The 15,979-nt window shown below is 39.2% G+C and overlaps 2 protein-coding genes across 6 annotated transcripts in view; one reads left to right on the forward strand and one right to left on the reverse strand.

The window, feature by feature from the left end:
- The window catches only part of LOC134840136 (uncharacterized), a 274,304-nt gene that overhangs the window by 139,442 nt on the left and 118,883 nt on the right, over positions 1–15,979 (reverse strand). The gene's annotated exons all lie outside the window — the stretch shown is intronic.
- The window catches only part of LOC134839327 (filamin-A-like), a 58,704-nt gene that overhangs the window by 32,108 nt on the left and 10,617 nt on the right, over positions 1–15,979 (forward strand). For 4 of the 5 annotated variants that reach the window (XM_063854835.1, XM_063854833.1, XM_063854836.1 and 1 more), the window contains exons 17-23: positions 200–1,057; positions 1,394–1,550; positions 1,794–1,966; positions 2,807–3,201; positions 3,544–3,733; positions 3,860–4,110; positions 8,582–11,618. In XM_063854835.1, coding sequence (XP_063710905.1) covers positions 200–1,057; positions 1,394–1,550; positions 1,794–1,966; positions 2,807–3,201; positions 3,544–3,733; positions 3,860–4,110; positions 8,582–11,618 — 5,061 coding nt within the window. The remainder of the gene's footprint in view (positions 1–199; positions 1,058–1,393; positions 1,551–1,793; positions 1,967–2,806; positions 3,202–3,543; positions 3,734–3,859; positions 4,111–8,581; positions 11,619–15,979) is intronic. The other variant, XM_063854837.1, reaches the window with a different exon arrangement.

Raw genomic sequence — 15,979 nt, forward strand, 5'->3', positions numbered from 1 at the left:
CGGCCAGCGCTTTTCTTCTTTGTGTAACCCGTCTGAAATCGTTCTTCTTTCGTCCAATCAAGTTTTCGTCCATGTCAGCTTTAGTTCTCCTTTCCTGTCTTCTGTCCATCTCCAGTCTAACATAAGATGCCTTCCATTCTTTAGAACGGTTTCTTAGACGAAAGTTCCTCTCTGACATTTTTCGATTTGTTTTCATTAGCTGTTAAAGTCAACGTTACTGAGCAGTTCGAGATACGACATCATCCGAATGCCGATTTGCCGACGCCGCGAGTCGTGATCAAAACACCAGCGAGACGAACGATTCAAGCAGCCCTTCGACCGGGTCCTCCGGGGACGAATTTGGTCAATTTTGCTCTAGACGAAGAAGGTCCTCATACACTTTCAATTCACTTCGGAAATATGCTTTTCACCGAAGTTGGAATTAACTCGGCAATCGGCGCGAGCCCTGGTCGTGTTCGGGCTTACGGTCCAGGAATAACCGGTGGAGAAGTGAATCATCCAGCTGAGTTTAACGTGGACACTCGAGGAGCCGGAACGGGAGCTCTGGGGTTGGAAATCGAGGGTCCTTCCGAGGCACACATTGAGTGTAAAGACGACTCAAAAGGACTGTGCCGAATCAGCTACATGCCTACTCTTCCTGGCGAATATGTAATCACTGTTCGATTTGCCGACGAACATATTGATGGGTCTCCTTTTAAGGCAATTGTTACCGCCAAGTATGATGCGAGCCGAGTTAAAATTTCGGGTAAAGGTCTGCATAGCGGAAATGTTCGGGTTTACGACTGGGCCGAGGCTCGAATCGATTGTTCAGAGGCGGGAGAAGCTGAGATGACTCATGAAATCATAGGACCTAACGGTAGTATGTCTAAACCAATTCCATCGTCTATTTGGGCGATTGACGAAGGAGTGTATCTGTTGAAATACCAGCCCCAAGAACAGGGGAATCACACAGTTGTGTTGAAGTATGGGGGACAAAATGTGTCCCGGAGTCCGGTGAAAGTCACAGTGAAACCGTTCATTGACGTCAGCGCCATAAGAGTTCACAGGTTTTGGGCAGGTATCTAATCGAATTATCAATAAACCACTCAAATTACCAGTTTAATTTTTGCATGTTTCATGAAAATCTACTGTAACTCTTACGGATTTTTTTTTGAAGAAAATTTGTGTTATAAGAGAAACACAGTCTATAGGTGTCTTAGAATTTATTTAAGAATTTTTGTTTTGCGTTGTTGAAGAATAGAAATCTCGTTTGTGCATGATGTGTGGGATCCATTTGCATGATGCGCGTATGGTTAAACTGATCGGTTTTTAACTCAAAGTTTAACTTTCGACAGTTAAGACGAAAGAATTCCTTGAAATTGTGGATAAAATAGTTTTTTTTTCTCCTTGGCAGATGTGTTCATTGATGGCTTCCATGATTTCCTCGTGGACGCCTCAGGCCAGCCAACTCGTGTGGGGAACGAAGAGGTCAAGGTAGTAATAGTGGCTCCCTCGGGACGAAAGACTGCAGCCAAGGTCAAGCCTAAAGGAGATGGAACATACGAAGTGGGGTTAGTTTGACTATTGAAATTAGAGCATAGTTTTAGTTAAATAATTAAACAGCAAGCCCTTGGCTGATGCTTTGAATGAAAGTTTTGTAAATCATGAACGTTTTACAAAACTTTCCCAAAACTCACAACATTAACAATGTGAAGCTGAAAATATGTTGATTCTTTTTCAATTTTGTAATTGATAAGATTTTTTGGACCATAATGGTTGCGATAAGTTGCGGTAGACTCTTTGGTTGTTTCTAGATACGTGGTCAAGGAGATGGGTCCTCATAGCATTGAGGTCATGTACCAGGGAGCACAGATCCCCGACAGTCCCTTCAAGATCAACGCCATCAAGGGTAGAGATGCCACCAGAGTGTACGCAGACGGACCTGGTCTGAAAGAGGGAGTTATGAACAAGGAAGCCTACTTTACAGGTACAAACATATCTGATTTGCTTGATAATTATTCCACATTCCTAAGTTATAAACGCTACTGGAGTGCTCAGAAAAGTAACTAGAAACTACTAAATTAGCCGTAATGTTCTAGTGGACGATGGCCAAAACGGCCGATTTTTCTACATAAATCAATTTAATAATTTAATTCAATACGTTATCAATTTAATAATTTTTGGCTGATTCTTAAATTTGTTTAGGCTGAGTAGGACGTTCTTTTTGACATCATACAATGCGTAAATTTTTTCCTTGCGTAATTTCTCATCACAAATTGTAGCTTTGGAATTTGCTTGGTGACATTTACTAGAATCAAAAAATTCCAGCGATTTTCATTGACGCAAGCAAAAGCGTGGGATTTAGACGAAAAAAAATAAAATAAAAGCGAGAAAAAACGATTTCTGGCAGCGGTCATTTAAAAATAGAAAGATGATATTTTCCCTTGTTTTTCAGAGGAGAAGAGGGATGAAGCGAGCTATTTCCCTGAACCTTTCAATAGCTTGTTGTAAAAACAATTTTTACTAATTGGCAACATTTCTGCTAACTGAAGTTTCGCGAAGTGCAAAAAGGCTCTTTTTGGAAAAAAACTGAGGCAGAAATAGAAGAACAAGTTATTTAAAAAAACTGACGTCGTACAGTATAAATTTAAGTTTGCATGAATAAAACAGCATCATTTCAAATTGAAAAACATATATTCTATTTATTGTTACAAACTGCAATTTCGTAGAAGGTACTAGTAGCAGAAAACATTAAGTTGAGCTCACATAGCTGGAGTTTGTTTCTACGAAACCAGAAGAAAAAAGGCAAATGTTTATTTTTTTTCAGTCTACAGCAAAAATGCGGGGCCTGGATCCCTTGGAGTCTACATCGAGGGTCCCTCCGAAGCCAAGACGACATTCAAGGACAACAAAGACGGCACTTGTTCGTTGGCGTACCTGCCGACAAAACCGGGCGAGTACAACATAACGATCAAATACGAAGACGAACTAATACCGGACTCGCCTTTCCATGCCATGATTTACCCGAGCGAGCACGCGTTGCTGAACAAACCCGACCCGAAAAAGGTCAAGGTGTTTGGCTTGAAACCCCAGAAAGATCCGAGGAGTCCTCTAGGATCTCCTACTGTAGACACTCCGGCGACAGTCTTGGCAAGTGAGCCGCAACAATTCTTCGTGGATGCGTCTGAAGCAGGAGAGGCGCCTCTTCGTTGCGAAGTTACCGTAAGTACCATAATTTTAATCGTTGCTGCCAAAAATAGAAAAACGTGAGTTCACGAAAAATTTCATTGGCAAATAAAATTTTCGCGATTCAAAATGTTAAGACGTTATAAAGCAAATGAATTTTTCTATTTTTTTGTTTTTTTTTGTCAGTAATTTTCAGAGCATATTTTCCTATTTGAAACTCGAAAGCCAAAACTGTCTATTGGCCATGTTCAATTGATGCAGATCTTCAGATGTGACGTCTGATTCGCGGCAAAATTTAACCATTAATCCTGCTGCGTATTTACGTATATTTACTTTTATTTTGATGGTTCTTTGATTTATGCAACTTTTATTTTTCAGGATCCCGAGAACAGGGAACTTCCCATCCATGTTTCCGACAACGATGACCTTACCTTCACTGTGCATTGGGTGCCGGAGGACGTGGGACCTCACAATGTCAGCGTTGTCTACGGAGGCCAGCCGGTACCAGAGTCACCTTTCACAATCCAGTCGCAACCCACCGGAAACGCGCCTGAAGTCATAGCACCTGGTAAGTTTTGTGTTTATTTCCAGCCATGCTTTTGTCTGCTTCTCAATCTTAAATTTGAAGCATGCCGGCAAAGCTGAGATAATTTTAAGGCTAACAGCAAAATATTTTTATCTTTTTCAATTTTAGAAATCAAGCAAATCATACCTGTCAACGTGGACTATCCTTTTACTGTCGATGCAACCAAGGGAGGTCTCGGAAACATCACCTGCTCGGCGGACGGACCCGACGGACGCAGGTATCCTGTATATGTGTCTCAAGTACAGACTCCGAACGCCAAGCTTTACGAGTGCAAGTTCAGACCCATCATGGTCGGCACTTACCAGCTCAACGTCAAGTTTGGAGGAAACCACGTCAAGGGATCGCCATACAAAGTTTTGGTACGTATAAATTACATGCTTTTATCAACTTTTTTTGTGATTTAGGACGCAATACTTGTTTTGCAAAATCGATAGTGTTGAAAACAGCAAGTCGGTTAGTGCTGTGCAAACAGACTATGCTTTTACTACTTTTTCGATGCAAGCCAAAAATTTCAGCGAAGGTTTTTACAGCGGATTCTCAGACATTACTAGACTGCTGGTATCAGGGCGAAGCGCTGAATATTCCGGCTGCATTTTCAGATTTATGGAAAATTGTTAGTATTCGCTTTAAAAATCGATGACAATTTCAAAACATTTATTTTTGATTTTTATTGAAAAAAATATCCCTTTGTATTTAACTCTCAAACGCTATGTAAAGTAGAAAGTGATATGTTTTGCACGAAGAAAAGTATTAAGTAGACCAAAAAGTAGATCAATTCATTTTAGAACGATTTCTAAGAAGGATTAAATCTCTGATTACTCGTTGTTAGCACAAAATATATCCTACTTTAATTATCCCAAGTTGGCCAAAATAGCAATAATTAAATTCCCCCAACTTTACGAAAAATCATCACAGGTCTTTTGCGACTGGTCATTTACACTTTAGGGCAAATCATTGATTACACTTGTGAAGCAATGTGTTATAGTTTAAACTTTCTTTTTTTTTACAATCTAAGTCGCAAATATTGTTTCGAACTTTATTGCGACTTAAAGCAACAATATTGGCTGCATCGAATTGGCAATACAAAATGATTGGTAATTTGTTGCACTTTTACAGCTTAACATGTGCTTTGACATTCGAAAGTTATAAGTTTATACAGTTAATGCATTTTTAATTCATCAAGTGAACCGAAGGAAGCTTATTGTTCCAAACAACATAACAATAAAAAAAATCCCGATTTCAGAAATTTTCGTTCTCACTATATTTCGCAATTTTTTGAAATGCATAATTTATGCATAATGTGGCTTTATGATTTGCAATTTACTACATGCAAAATTGTACCTTTTTGTACTTGCTGCTACTTTTGCTGCATCGAATTGGCAATTTTTTAGCAAATGTAGCTGCGTTGTTGGTGGCTAGTTTTTTGGGGATTTTAAGCATCCGTGGCTGAATGATTAGTGCGTGAGACTCAAGTTTGCTAGGTCGCAGATTTTTGCTAATTGGAGTTTTTGCCAAGCCTCGAGTTTTTGCAAATTCGAGGCTTATTTCTTTTTTTTTGTATGTAATTTGATAGAGCTGCTTTTTGGTCGTGTTCTTGCATATGCTTGCGAAGCGCAGCTTCACTTCTGTGTTTAAATTTGATCTCAGCACAACAATAAGCAAAGGAATTGCAATCGGACACTTAGTTTTTTCCCCCGTAAATAAGACTGTTCACAGAATGGTCAGTTTCGTATGAATGGTAAATTTCATGAAATGCTCAATTTCATTTCAAAAAGTGAAGGGAACTACCTTTGTTTAGGTAGTAAATTGATGTAGTCAACTTCTGGGGTTAATTTTTTTGAAATCATTTTCACGATAAAAAAGGTTGAGTTTTTTTTTCGGGTTCGTGGTTTTTGGCTGAATTTCCATCGGTTTGATTTCCCATTTTAAATTGAATTTGTATTATTTTGTACTGTTTTTTATTGGCTTATCTGGTAAAACATGGATTTTGATTTCAGAGTTTTTTAAAATTGGAAGCTCTGTAACTTGGGTTTTCCAAGTCTGGTTCGGTTTTCCAAGTCTGATTTTTAAATGGTTTAATTAAAAAACATTTTTTTTCATAGAACGGTTTCGGCTTAAGTGTTATTGCAAGATTCGAGCGCAAAAATTTTTTGTTGGAGACAATCAGGTGTTATGAATTAGTATTTTTAAATTTCCTGAATTTTCTGAGACGCTTCGGAATTTTTTTCACTATCGCTGAAGTTTTAATTTTTCTTGACCTCTTCTTCACTGTGAAAAATTGGCAGCAATGAAAGACCGGCTTTTATGTTAATTGTCTGCATAATTTTTAGTTTTTTCTAATTTTACTCTACCTTCAAACAACTTCGAAAAGATAAACGTGGTGAATATTTGACTCATTTTTTTGAATTTTTTTCTCAGACAACCGTGCCAAATATGAGATTAAGATTTCAATGTTAAGATCAAGTAGTGGTAGTAAATTCTACAACAAACGTCTACGTCCAAATTTTAGTCAAAAAAGGTTGAGAACTCAAAAAATTTTTGATAGTTAAGATATATTTTTTGAAGTTTTCACATTTTTCTCAAAAACTACCCTCTCATATTTTGACTTTCGAATTTTATCTAGAAAAAAGGTTATGACAAGGTTTTCAGCATAAGCGGCTCTTCTCTACTTTCTCTAGACAATATGTTTAGTTCTCGGAGAAATCAAAATTGTTTGAGTTTTTGGTAGTTTTTTGGTAACTTTGTTTCTTTTATCGAAAGTTTCTCTGCCAAATCTGATGTCAAAACATTAATCGAAATAAACGGTTTCAAAAACTCTCCTTGCATTAGCAACTTTTTTCATTTTTGTGCGCAGTGTGAAACGTCAAAAATTAGAAACGTTGACCATTTTTTTCTGAAATTTTTTGACTGTTCTCAAAAAATCACTCTTCCAGAATCAATAGGAAAAACAAATTTTATAAATTTTTGCTGAATAATTTGGTACGCTTTTATTTATGTAGAAACAATTTATAGCATTTGGAGGAGTCAAGTTTGTTTTTGGGACCAATTTTTGGAAACTTTTTGATTTTTTCGCAAAATACCCTGCCAAATCTGAGATTGAGATTTTAGTCGAAGAAATAGGTGGCGAGAATTTTGCTGCAGAGTTTTCAATTCACTTTTTTTCAACTTACTGGTTTTCTGTTTTTGTATTGCAAGTGGTGCGAAGCTCAGTTTCGCCTCTGTGTAAAAATTCCATCAAAAATTTGGTTGATCAAAAGTCAAAATTTGTTAGGAGAAAGAAACCCTGATGAGCACAAACATTTAGACACTTTCTTCGGAAATTTGAACGATAAATTAAAATGGCGTAATTGACTGCCATGTTCAGTGTGTAATTGGACAGCCAAGGGATGTTCAAATGTTCAATCCGATTTGAATTGCGTTTTTTTTGAAAACTAATGTTAGAAAAAGTTGGCTCTTCATTTCCATTGGATTGATTTCAATTACGAGAGGTAGTTGTAACAAGGCGGCTCACATATCAAAGCAAAACCCTTCATGTTCCGACTGAATTTACGGCCAATAACAAAACCGTTTTTTTGTTGAAATATTGTCGAAATATTGAAGAAATCTTGTTTTAGAAACTATATAATTTTCATTCAAATTATAAAATGAAATTTTTGCTATTTGGCTAAACAAAGTTATCACCTTCAAAATGAACTTAAGAATATTTTTTTCCTGAAGCTCTGATATGTAGCTAGTTACCAGAATTGATGCAGCAACGGTTTTTTCTGAAGCGGAGTGTAGTGTCTTCACAGTATCCGCTTTTTTTTTTAAACATAGTCGCAAAAAAGTGCTCGTAAAAATGACACTTTAGCTTTTCTTATCTGTTTTACTTTTGCTGCATAGCATTGTTTTGGTATCTGGTTTATTGGTGGCTAGTATTTGTTTGATAAAAATAGGTATGATGAAAATATATGGGATATATAATATATGAAACTGATTTTTTTTTGAGTTGCTGTTGAAAAGTCTTCAGCTTTCGAAATTTTCTGGATTTTTTTTACCCATGCTTTTGTTTTTGTCTCGGAAACTGCCCTGCCAAAAGTGAAATTTAGGGATTAAATAGAAGAAATTTTTTCGAGGGTGAACCATACATAAGTTGCTATGATTTTAGTTTTGTAGAAAAAGTTTGGTGTTGGAACCTGGAAAATGTTCAAATTTTGAAAATTAAATCGTTTTTTGGAAACTTTTCATTTTCTTGAATCTACCTTGCCAAATCTAAGGATCCAATCGCAAAAACCAGTGTTAGGATTTCTCATTGGTAAATGGCTATGCTCAATTTTTGGTATGTAAAAATGTAATTGCCATAGAAATTGGCCAATTTAGAAATTTTGAACGTTTTTTTTAAAAACATTCTGACTTCTCTGAAAAACACCCTGCCAAACCCGAGTTAATGAGATTGAAAAAACAGGTTTTGCAAACTTTCTCTGCACATCTGATTTGCCCTAATTTCTGAATATATCGCCTCATTAAATTGACAATTTATTTTGAAGTTTTGCCCGTGTTTTGTAAACTTCAATTTTCTGAAAAACTACTCTGCCAAATCTGAGATAAATGTTTTAATCGGAAAAAGGCAGCTGGAGTTTTCTCTGCTGAAGCAGCTCAGTTCTTTTTTTGTTGGAACTTAGAAAACGTTTTTTTTTTGAGTTTTTGACTTTTTCCGGGAGGCTTTTGTCGGTTGCAAATTTACTCCTGTTCACATTCCTGAACGCTGATAGGTTTTCGTTTCTTCTCAGTTAGGTTTATTTGAAATTGTTGTTTGTTGTGTATTTTGGCACACTTTTTTGAACCGCTTAGGCCAGCGACGACGATGCAGACTTCGTTGATGATCCAATTGCTGCATCGAAAGTTAAACCGAACTTTCAACAGAAAAAACCATTTGACCCCAGAGACCCAAACAAACCCGGAGAAGACCCCGAGTTTGATGAGCCTATCACTCCTTCTTCTTTGAGTCCAAACTACAATCCAAATAAACCTTTTCCGGAGCATGGACCTGGGAAAAAGGGTCCACAAGGCAGAGGACCGGGTTCAAAAGATCCCTTCAGAGGACCCCAAGGCCCTGGTGGAAAAGGACCAGGAGGCAAAGATCCGTATGGAAGACCATTGGGACCAGATGGTAAACCCCTCGGACCTGGTGGAAAAGACCCTTACGGCAACCCTCTTGGACCAGACGGCAAACCTTTTGGCCCGGGTGGAAAAGATCCATACGGCAGGCCCCTGGGACCAGACGACAAACCTCTCGGCCCAGGTGGCAAAGACCCTTACGGCAACCCTATTGGACCAGATGGCAAACCTCTTGGCCCGGGTGGAAAAGACCCATACGGCAGGCCCCTGGGACCAGACGGCAAACCTCTCGGCCCAGGTGGCAAAGACCCTTACGGCAACCCTCTTGGACCAGATGGCAAACCTCTTGGCCCGGGTGGAAAAGACCCATACGGCAGGCCCTTGGGACCAGACGGCAAACCTCTCGGCCCAGGTGGCAAAGACCCTTACGGCAACCCTCTTGGACCAGATGGCAAACCTCTTGGCCCGGGTGGAAAAGACCCATACGGCAGACCCCTGGGACCAGACGGCAAACCTCTCGGCCCGGGTGGCAAAGACCCTTATGGAAACCCTCTTGGACCAGATGGCAAACCTCTTGTACCGGGTGGCAGAGATCCTTACGGCAACCCTCTATCACCGGGTGAAAAAGATCCATATGGCAATCCCCTTGGACCTGGAGGAAAGGATCCTTATGGGCGACCACAGGGATTTGGTGACCCTAAAAGTCCCGGTGGTAAAAGACCATTTGGTGGTCCACATACACCAGATGGCCCACAAGGAGTTAAAAGTCCCTATGGCCCACCTGGCAAAAGTCCCTATGGCACACCATCGGGCGACCAACCCGATATTGGAGAACCACTACTTCCTTCAGGCCAACGGCCTAACATTCAATCAGGCAAGCCATTCTCACCAACGGATCCTTACGGCAACCCTCTTGGACCTGACGGAAGACCTCTTGGACCCGGTGGACCGGGTCGCAAAGACCCTTACGGCAACCCACTTGGACCTGACGGTAGACCTCTCGGACCCGGTGGTCCAGGTGGCAAAGACCCTTACGGCAACCCTCTAGGACCCGACGGTAGACCTCTTGGCCCGGGTGGCAAAGACCCTTATGGCAACCCTCTAGGACCCGACGGTAGACCTCTCGGACCCGGTGGTCCAGGTGGCAAAGACCCTTATGGCAACCCTCTAGGACCCGACGGTAGACCTCTCGGACCCGGTGGTCCAGGTGGCAAAGACCCTTATGGCAACCCTCTAGGACCCGACGGTAGACCTCTCGGACCCGGTGGTCCAGGTGGCAAAGACCCTTACGGCAACCCTCTAGGACCCGACGGTAGACCTCTTGGCCCGGGTGGCAAAGATCCTTACGGCAACCCTCTTGGACCTGATGGTAGACCTCTCGGGCCGGGTGGCAAAGATCCCTATGGTAAGCCTCAAGGACCTGGTGGCCCACAGGGACCAGGCGGTAAATGGCCTGGTCCAGGCAAAAATTTGAATGATCCTTATGTTGACGAAGATGGAATCACTCCCGATTCGAGGAAACCGTATAATACCGCGCCTGGTGGACGAAGTCCTCATGGTGGCCCTCAGGGACCAGGGGGCAAAGATCCTTACGGTAACCCTCTTGGACCTGATGGAAGACCTCTAGGCCCAGGTGGCAAAGATCCTTACGGTAACCCTCTTGGACCTGATGGAAGACCTCTAGGCCCGGGTGACAAAGATCCTTACGGCAACCCTCTTGGACCTGATGGAAGACCTATAGGCCCGAGTGGCAAAGATCCGTATGGTAGACCTCTAGGACCTGATGGAAAACCTCTAGGCCCGGGTGGCAAAGATCCTTACGGTAACCCTCTGGGACCCGATGGAAGACCAGGCCCGGGTGGCAAAGATCCTTATGGTAGACCTCTTGGACCTGATGGAAGACCTCTAGGCCCGGGTGCCAAAGACCCTTACGGCAACCCTATTGGACCTGACGGTAGGCCTCTCGGCCCCGGCGGTCCGGGTGGTAAAGATCCTTATGGTAACCCTCTGGGACCCGATGGAAGACCTCTAGGACCTGATGGAAGACCTCTAGCCCCGGGTGGCAAAGACCCGTACGGTAACCCTCTTGGGCCTGACGGTAGACCTCTTGGGCCCGGTAGTCCGGGTGGCAAAGACCCTCATGGCAGACCTCTTGGGCCTGACGGTAGACCTTTAGGGCCCGGCGGACCAGGTGGCAAAGATCCTTACGGTAATCCTCTTGGGCCTGATGGTAGACCTCTAGGCCCGGGTGGCAAAGATCCTTACGGCAATCCTCTTGGTCCTGGCGGTAGACCTAGTGGAGCAGGCGGAAAGGATCCTTACGGTAATCCTCTTGGACCTGACGGTAGACCTCTTGCACCCGGTAGCCCCGGTGGAAAAAGTCCCTACGGCAAACCGCAGGGACCCGGTGGCAAATGGCCTGGGCCAGGACAAAATCCCAATGACCCATATGTTGACGAAGATGGCGTTTCTCCCAGTTCTAAGCGACCCCACAACACAGCGCCTGGATTTGGACTCGGCCCTCGAGGACCTCATGGAGCATCGCCTGCGCCTGAGCTCGGTCAAATGACTCCTTGCGATCTAGTCGTTCCAACGGACGGAGAAGCGGCACCTGGAACCCCTGTTACTGGTGAGGTCATCACCCCGTCTAGAAGAAAAGCAGTGCCTAAGATTGTTGATAACCACGACGGCACAGTGTCTGTCCAGTACAAGCCCTCTGAGCTGGGAAAACATTTGCTGAATTTGAAACAGAAAGGAAAAGACGCTAAAGGTGAGTTAAAACACGTTCTCAATAACATAAGAATACTTGTTTAAACTTCAGCAGATGATGCTTACACTTACTAAATCAATTGCCTTACAGCTTGAAACTAGACTTCTTCCTGTAAACATCTTTCTTAGTCAGCAACATTTAAGCTTGCTGTCACCATCGTAAATTATTTAATTTAAACATCAAATTCTGAAGTAAGTTTTTTATTTTCAAACAATTGAAAACCAAACAGGTTTTTTTATTTATGATTTTCAAATTTTTCTAAGGAACTTTCATGTAAAATGAAAGTTTAAGATTCAAATTAATATCTTTTGCAAAGTTTGAAATCAACGTCCATTGAGATAAAAAAAATAAGTTTGTTTCAAAAACGTTAGCTTAAGGTTTTAAGCATGGTTAAATTTAAAATGTATAGTTGTTCCAACCATTGAAAATGGGGAGGAACTTTGTATTCGGGGGTTTTAACTTTTTTTCGTTTTCCACACAAAATCAGGTACCACAAATAATCATCAGACTGGGTTGAGTGATATATCAAAGCCCCTACTGTCGTGATTCGAATCACATTAAAAATTTCAAATTTTTTTCCCCGTGTCGAGAAAAACCGGTTCAAAATTTTTGATTTTTCGTTTTGTTTCGAGCGAACGAAGCGAGCGAGCAGTCTTATTTGAACTGTTTAAAAGCTTTCAATAGCTTAATTTAAAATGTTAAGACTTAGTTTACTTGAGTAACGTTAGTTTACTTCTAGTATTTTAGCGCCTTTTTAGAATCAAAATTTTCTGCAATTCAAAAAACTGCAAAACTTGAAAAACTATGCGTTTTTTTTTTCATTTTTCAATAAATTTTTCTAAAAAAAATTGTTTTTTATTTTGCTTATTTTACAATGATTCTCGATAATACAATTGCTCAGCTCCTTTTATCGCACCAGGTCGGAAAAAAAACGACAATAATTTGGAAAAATTTTGTTGTAGTTTTCTAAGACTATGGTCGGAACATTCTGAGCCACTTGCTTGCACACTAACCTGCTATCCTTGTTTTTTTAAAATTTATTACACTTGACCTTCATAGACCTCTGGGTTCACTGAAAAAGCTTATCCTATTTTTCCATACACGGAGTCTTCTGTAGAAAAAACGCTTATCATACAATTTCTATTTATGGAATTTTTGTAGAAAGCATTGTTTGAACCGAAAGAAAAGTTGTTAAAAAAGTCAAGATATTTTTTAAGGTATTTTAAATTGAATTACGTATAGTTTTCATTTAAATAGGAATCAAAATTTTATTTTTTCCACCGAGAGTTCTAGAAAATTTCAGTTTTGTTTCAAGAAATCTTCAATTGGAAGGCCAAAATTATTTTGAAATCCAAAACAGCCAAAATTTTCTAAAATCATTTTAAAAAGATTCTTCAAAGTTTTTCAAAGATATCAAAGATTGATGGACTTGAGAAAAATGCTAGTCGTACAATTCCATTAATTAAAAAAATGCGAGTTATGCAATTTTATTAATGGAAACTATGCTTATCGCGCTGTTTTCGTTCAGTTTTTATATTCAATGAAATTGTATAGAAATGTACGATAAGCCTTTTTTTCATAAATGAAAATTGTACTACAAGCATTTTTTGTCAATCCGGGTAGGGAATGTTGTCAAATCGGAACATAAGAGTTTTTGTATACAAACATATTGGTTTATTGAATCACCAAACCATTTGTCATTTTTTATTAAGCTTTTAAGCGAACACTTTTGTCGGTGGCCAGTCAATGAGATGAATGGTCCAAGAGCAGAACAACAGACAACTTTTTGTTTAAACGGGCTTCAAAAATTAATAAATCAAACTTTAATTGTGTAATTTGATCAAGTTTTTTTGTATCAAAAATATGAATTGATTAAAGTTATTCAATTTATGCTTAAACTATTCGTTTTTCCAGTAATAGTGACTAGTATAATAATTGTTTTTCGTTTGATTAAATTTTTTCGGCACTATTGCAAAATAAGTTTCCGAAATTAGTGGCTTTCGTCTTATTTTCTGTCGGCTAGCTTGCCATGATATATTTGTTGTGCAGCATCACAAATGGTGAAAAGCTTCGCTTCATCTCTATGAGTGGAAGTTGATTCAAAGTCTCTGTGTGGAAGTTGATTGAAATTATTTATTGTATTTGTAAATCACGATAAGATATTTTTTTCGGTTTATTTACCTTAAAGAGTGAATTAGCTTTCAATTATTTACAGTCCTCAATGATTTATACTTATTTGCAGATGGGTACGAAGATGTATCATGTTACTTTTTGTCCACATCTCCGAACTTCATCATTATGAAAATTCTATGCGCAGCCGAGATGATCATGATTGATGTTTGCTCAAATTTAATCTCGATAGTTACTGCTATCGACTTCAAAAGCTTTCTCATAGACTTATTTCTAAGCGTTCAAGTTTATGGATCGAAATAAATCATTCATTTTTGGGTTTTATCGGGTTTTCATAATAAATGTGTATTTTAATAACTAGAAAAATCCGCGAAACGTTTTTTTAGAAACCAAAGTAAAAATGCCAATTTCGGAACCATTTTTAATTCATGTTGCAAGTTAATGTTTCAATTTGATGACTTTCAATTCTTTTTGATTTTTATAACAAAAATTGCTAATCAATACAATATATTGACACTTGCAAAAGCAAATGTATGGTAATCGGGAACTAGATTTACATTTTTTCCCGAATTAATTTTTTTTGCAAATTTTCAACTTGCTATTTTATTGAATCTTACAACTTCTAGAGGTAAGGCGGACGCCTTTGCATCCTACGGTCTGGTATTTGAATTCCGGCTGGACCTTGTTTTTTTAATTTGTCTGCGGCAATTGAAAAGAAATTTTCCTTGAAAAAAAATTTCCGGAATAAAAATATTTTTTGAACTTTCGTTTTCTGCTCAAAGTTTGTCGGCTTAAATGCCACATCACGGAATTTTTGTGCTGTAAGCAAGTATCATGGTATCAAGTTTTTTGTAGTTTCAATGGGACTTCAAACTTAAAAAAAAAAATTAGAAAACCAATTTTTTTACGGTTCAACCGGTGTCTACTCAAAAATTGTCGGCTTCGTTTCCGACTCGAACTTCTTTTCCGTTGCTAATTTAAAGTTTAAATGTTTCGCTTAGCTTGTTTGCCGAGAATTTCTATTTGATAAAACAGATAAACCGAAGATGTATGGGATTGGGATTTTTATTGTTTTTCATTGAGAATTTTTTTTTATTTTTATGGAAGCTTCATTTCACGATGAAGCGAATGGGTTTATCCGGGAAGCTCGACGAGCAAGCTTTGTTAGCTTAAAAGTTTTCTCAAGAACAATCTCTTGATTTTCAAAAACCGGGGTATCAGTGATAAACTGCCTACTCCCATATGTGTTTGCAACTTTCCCTAGTCTCGTTTTTCTCCACCCTTATATCGACAGCCTTGGAAAAAGTCTGCGGGGGACTATTTGACCGACATTTTCCCCAAAAAACTACCCTCCTAGATCTGGCATTTGGTTTCAGTGAATAAAACACGTGTTGGAAAGTTCCCCTGCTTAGGTGGCTACGCTCAAATCCTTTAACACGAAAGCTTATGGTGCCCGTATATTCTCGAAAACTACCCTACCATATTTGATATTTTATGCTAAGTCTTAAGAAAGGGTTGTAGAAAGAGCCTTTGCATAGACGAGTAGTTCCAAATTTCTCTACACAAAATTTTGTTTTTAACCGTTTTTTGAAACTTTTTTTGTGATAACTACACTACGTTCACATATCTGAGTTTTTGTGCTCAATAGAAATTAGAAGTTTTGATGCATAAAAGCAGCTATGACTCTGTGAAATGTCAAATTTTTGATTTATTGACCGTTTTTGATTTTTTTTGTTAACTGTCCTGCCAAATCTGATATCATACGTTTAATCGAAACAACAAATTTTGAAAGTATATTTAAATAATTGGCTACGCCCAATTACTTTTTGAAAAAAATTTTGACCTTCATTTAACAGTGTTCCGGAAACTGTTTGGCTTACTCGAAAACTACCGTGCCAATTTTTAGGTTAATTGTTCAATCGAGAAGTCCGGTTTTGGGAATCTTCCATTCTTTAGCGACCACGAACTGCTTTTGCTAGAAAAAGTTTTTGCATTTCACAAAGTCAAATCTCATGTTTCCAGAACCCCATTAACGCTTATGATTTAATAACTCTAAACTATAAGGTCAGAGAAGTGAACATTTTGATAAAGGAGAAACCTGACTTTAAACAAAACAAAAAATCAATTTCTCAAGTTAATTATCCCGTCTATCCAGTCACTAGTTTTTTCTTGTCACCATGTTTCCACTGCCCGTTTCAATCAGAAAAATGGGTAGCGGTTTAATAATTGTT

Source organism: Symsagittifera roscoffensis, chromosome 2, assembly GCF_963678635.1.
Source record: "Symsagittifera roscoffensis chromosome 2, txSymRosc1.1, whole genome shotgun sequence".
In the NCBI taxonomy this organism is placed as follows: Eukaryota; Metazoa; Xenacoelomorpha; order Acoela; family Convolutidae; genus Symsagittifera; species Symsagittifera roscoffensis.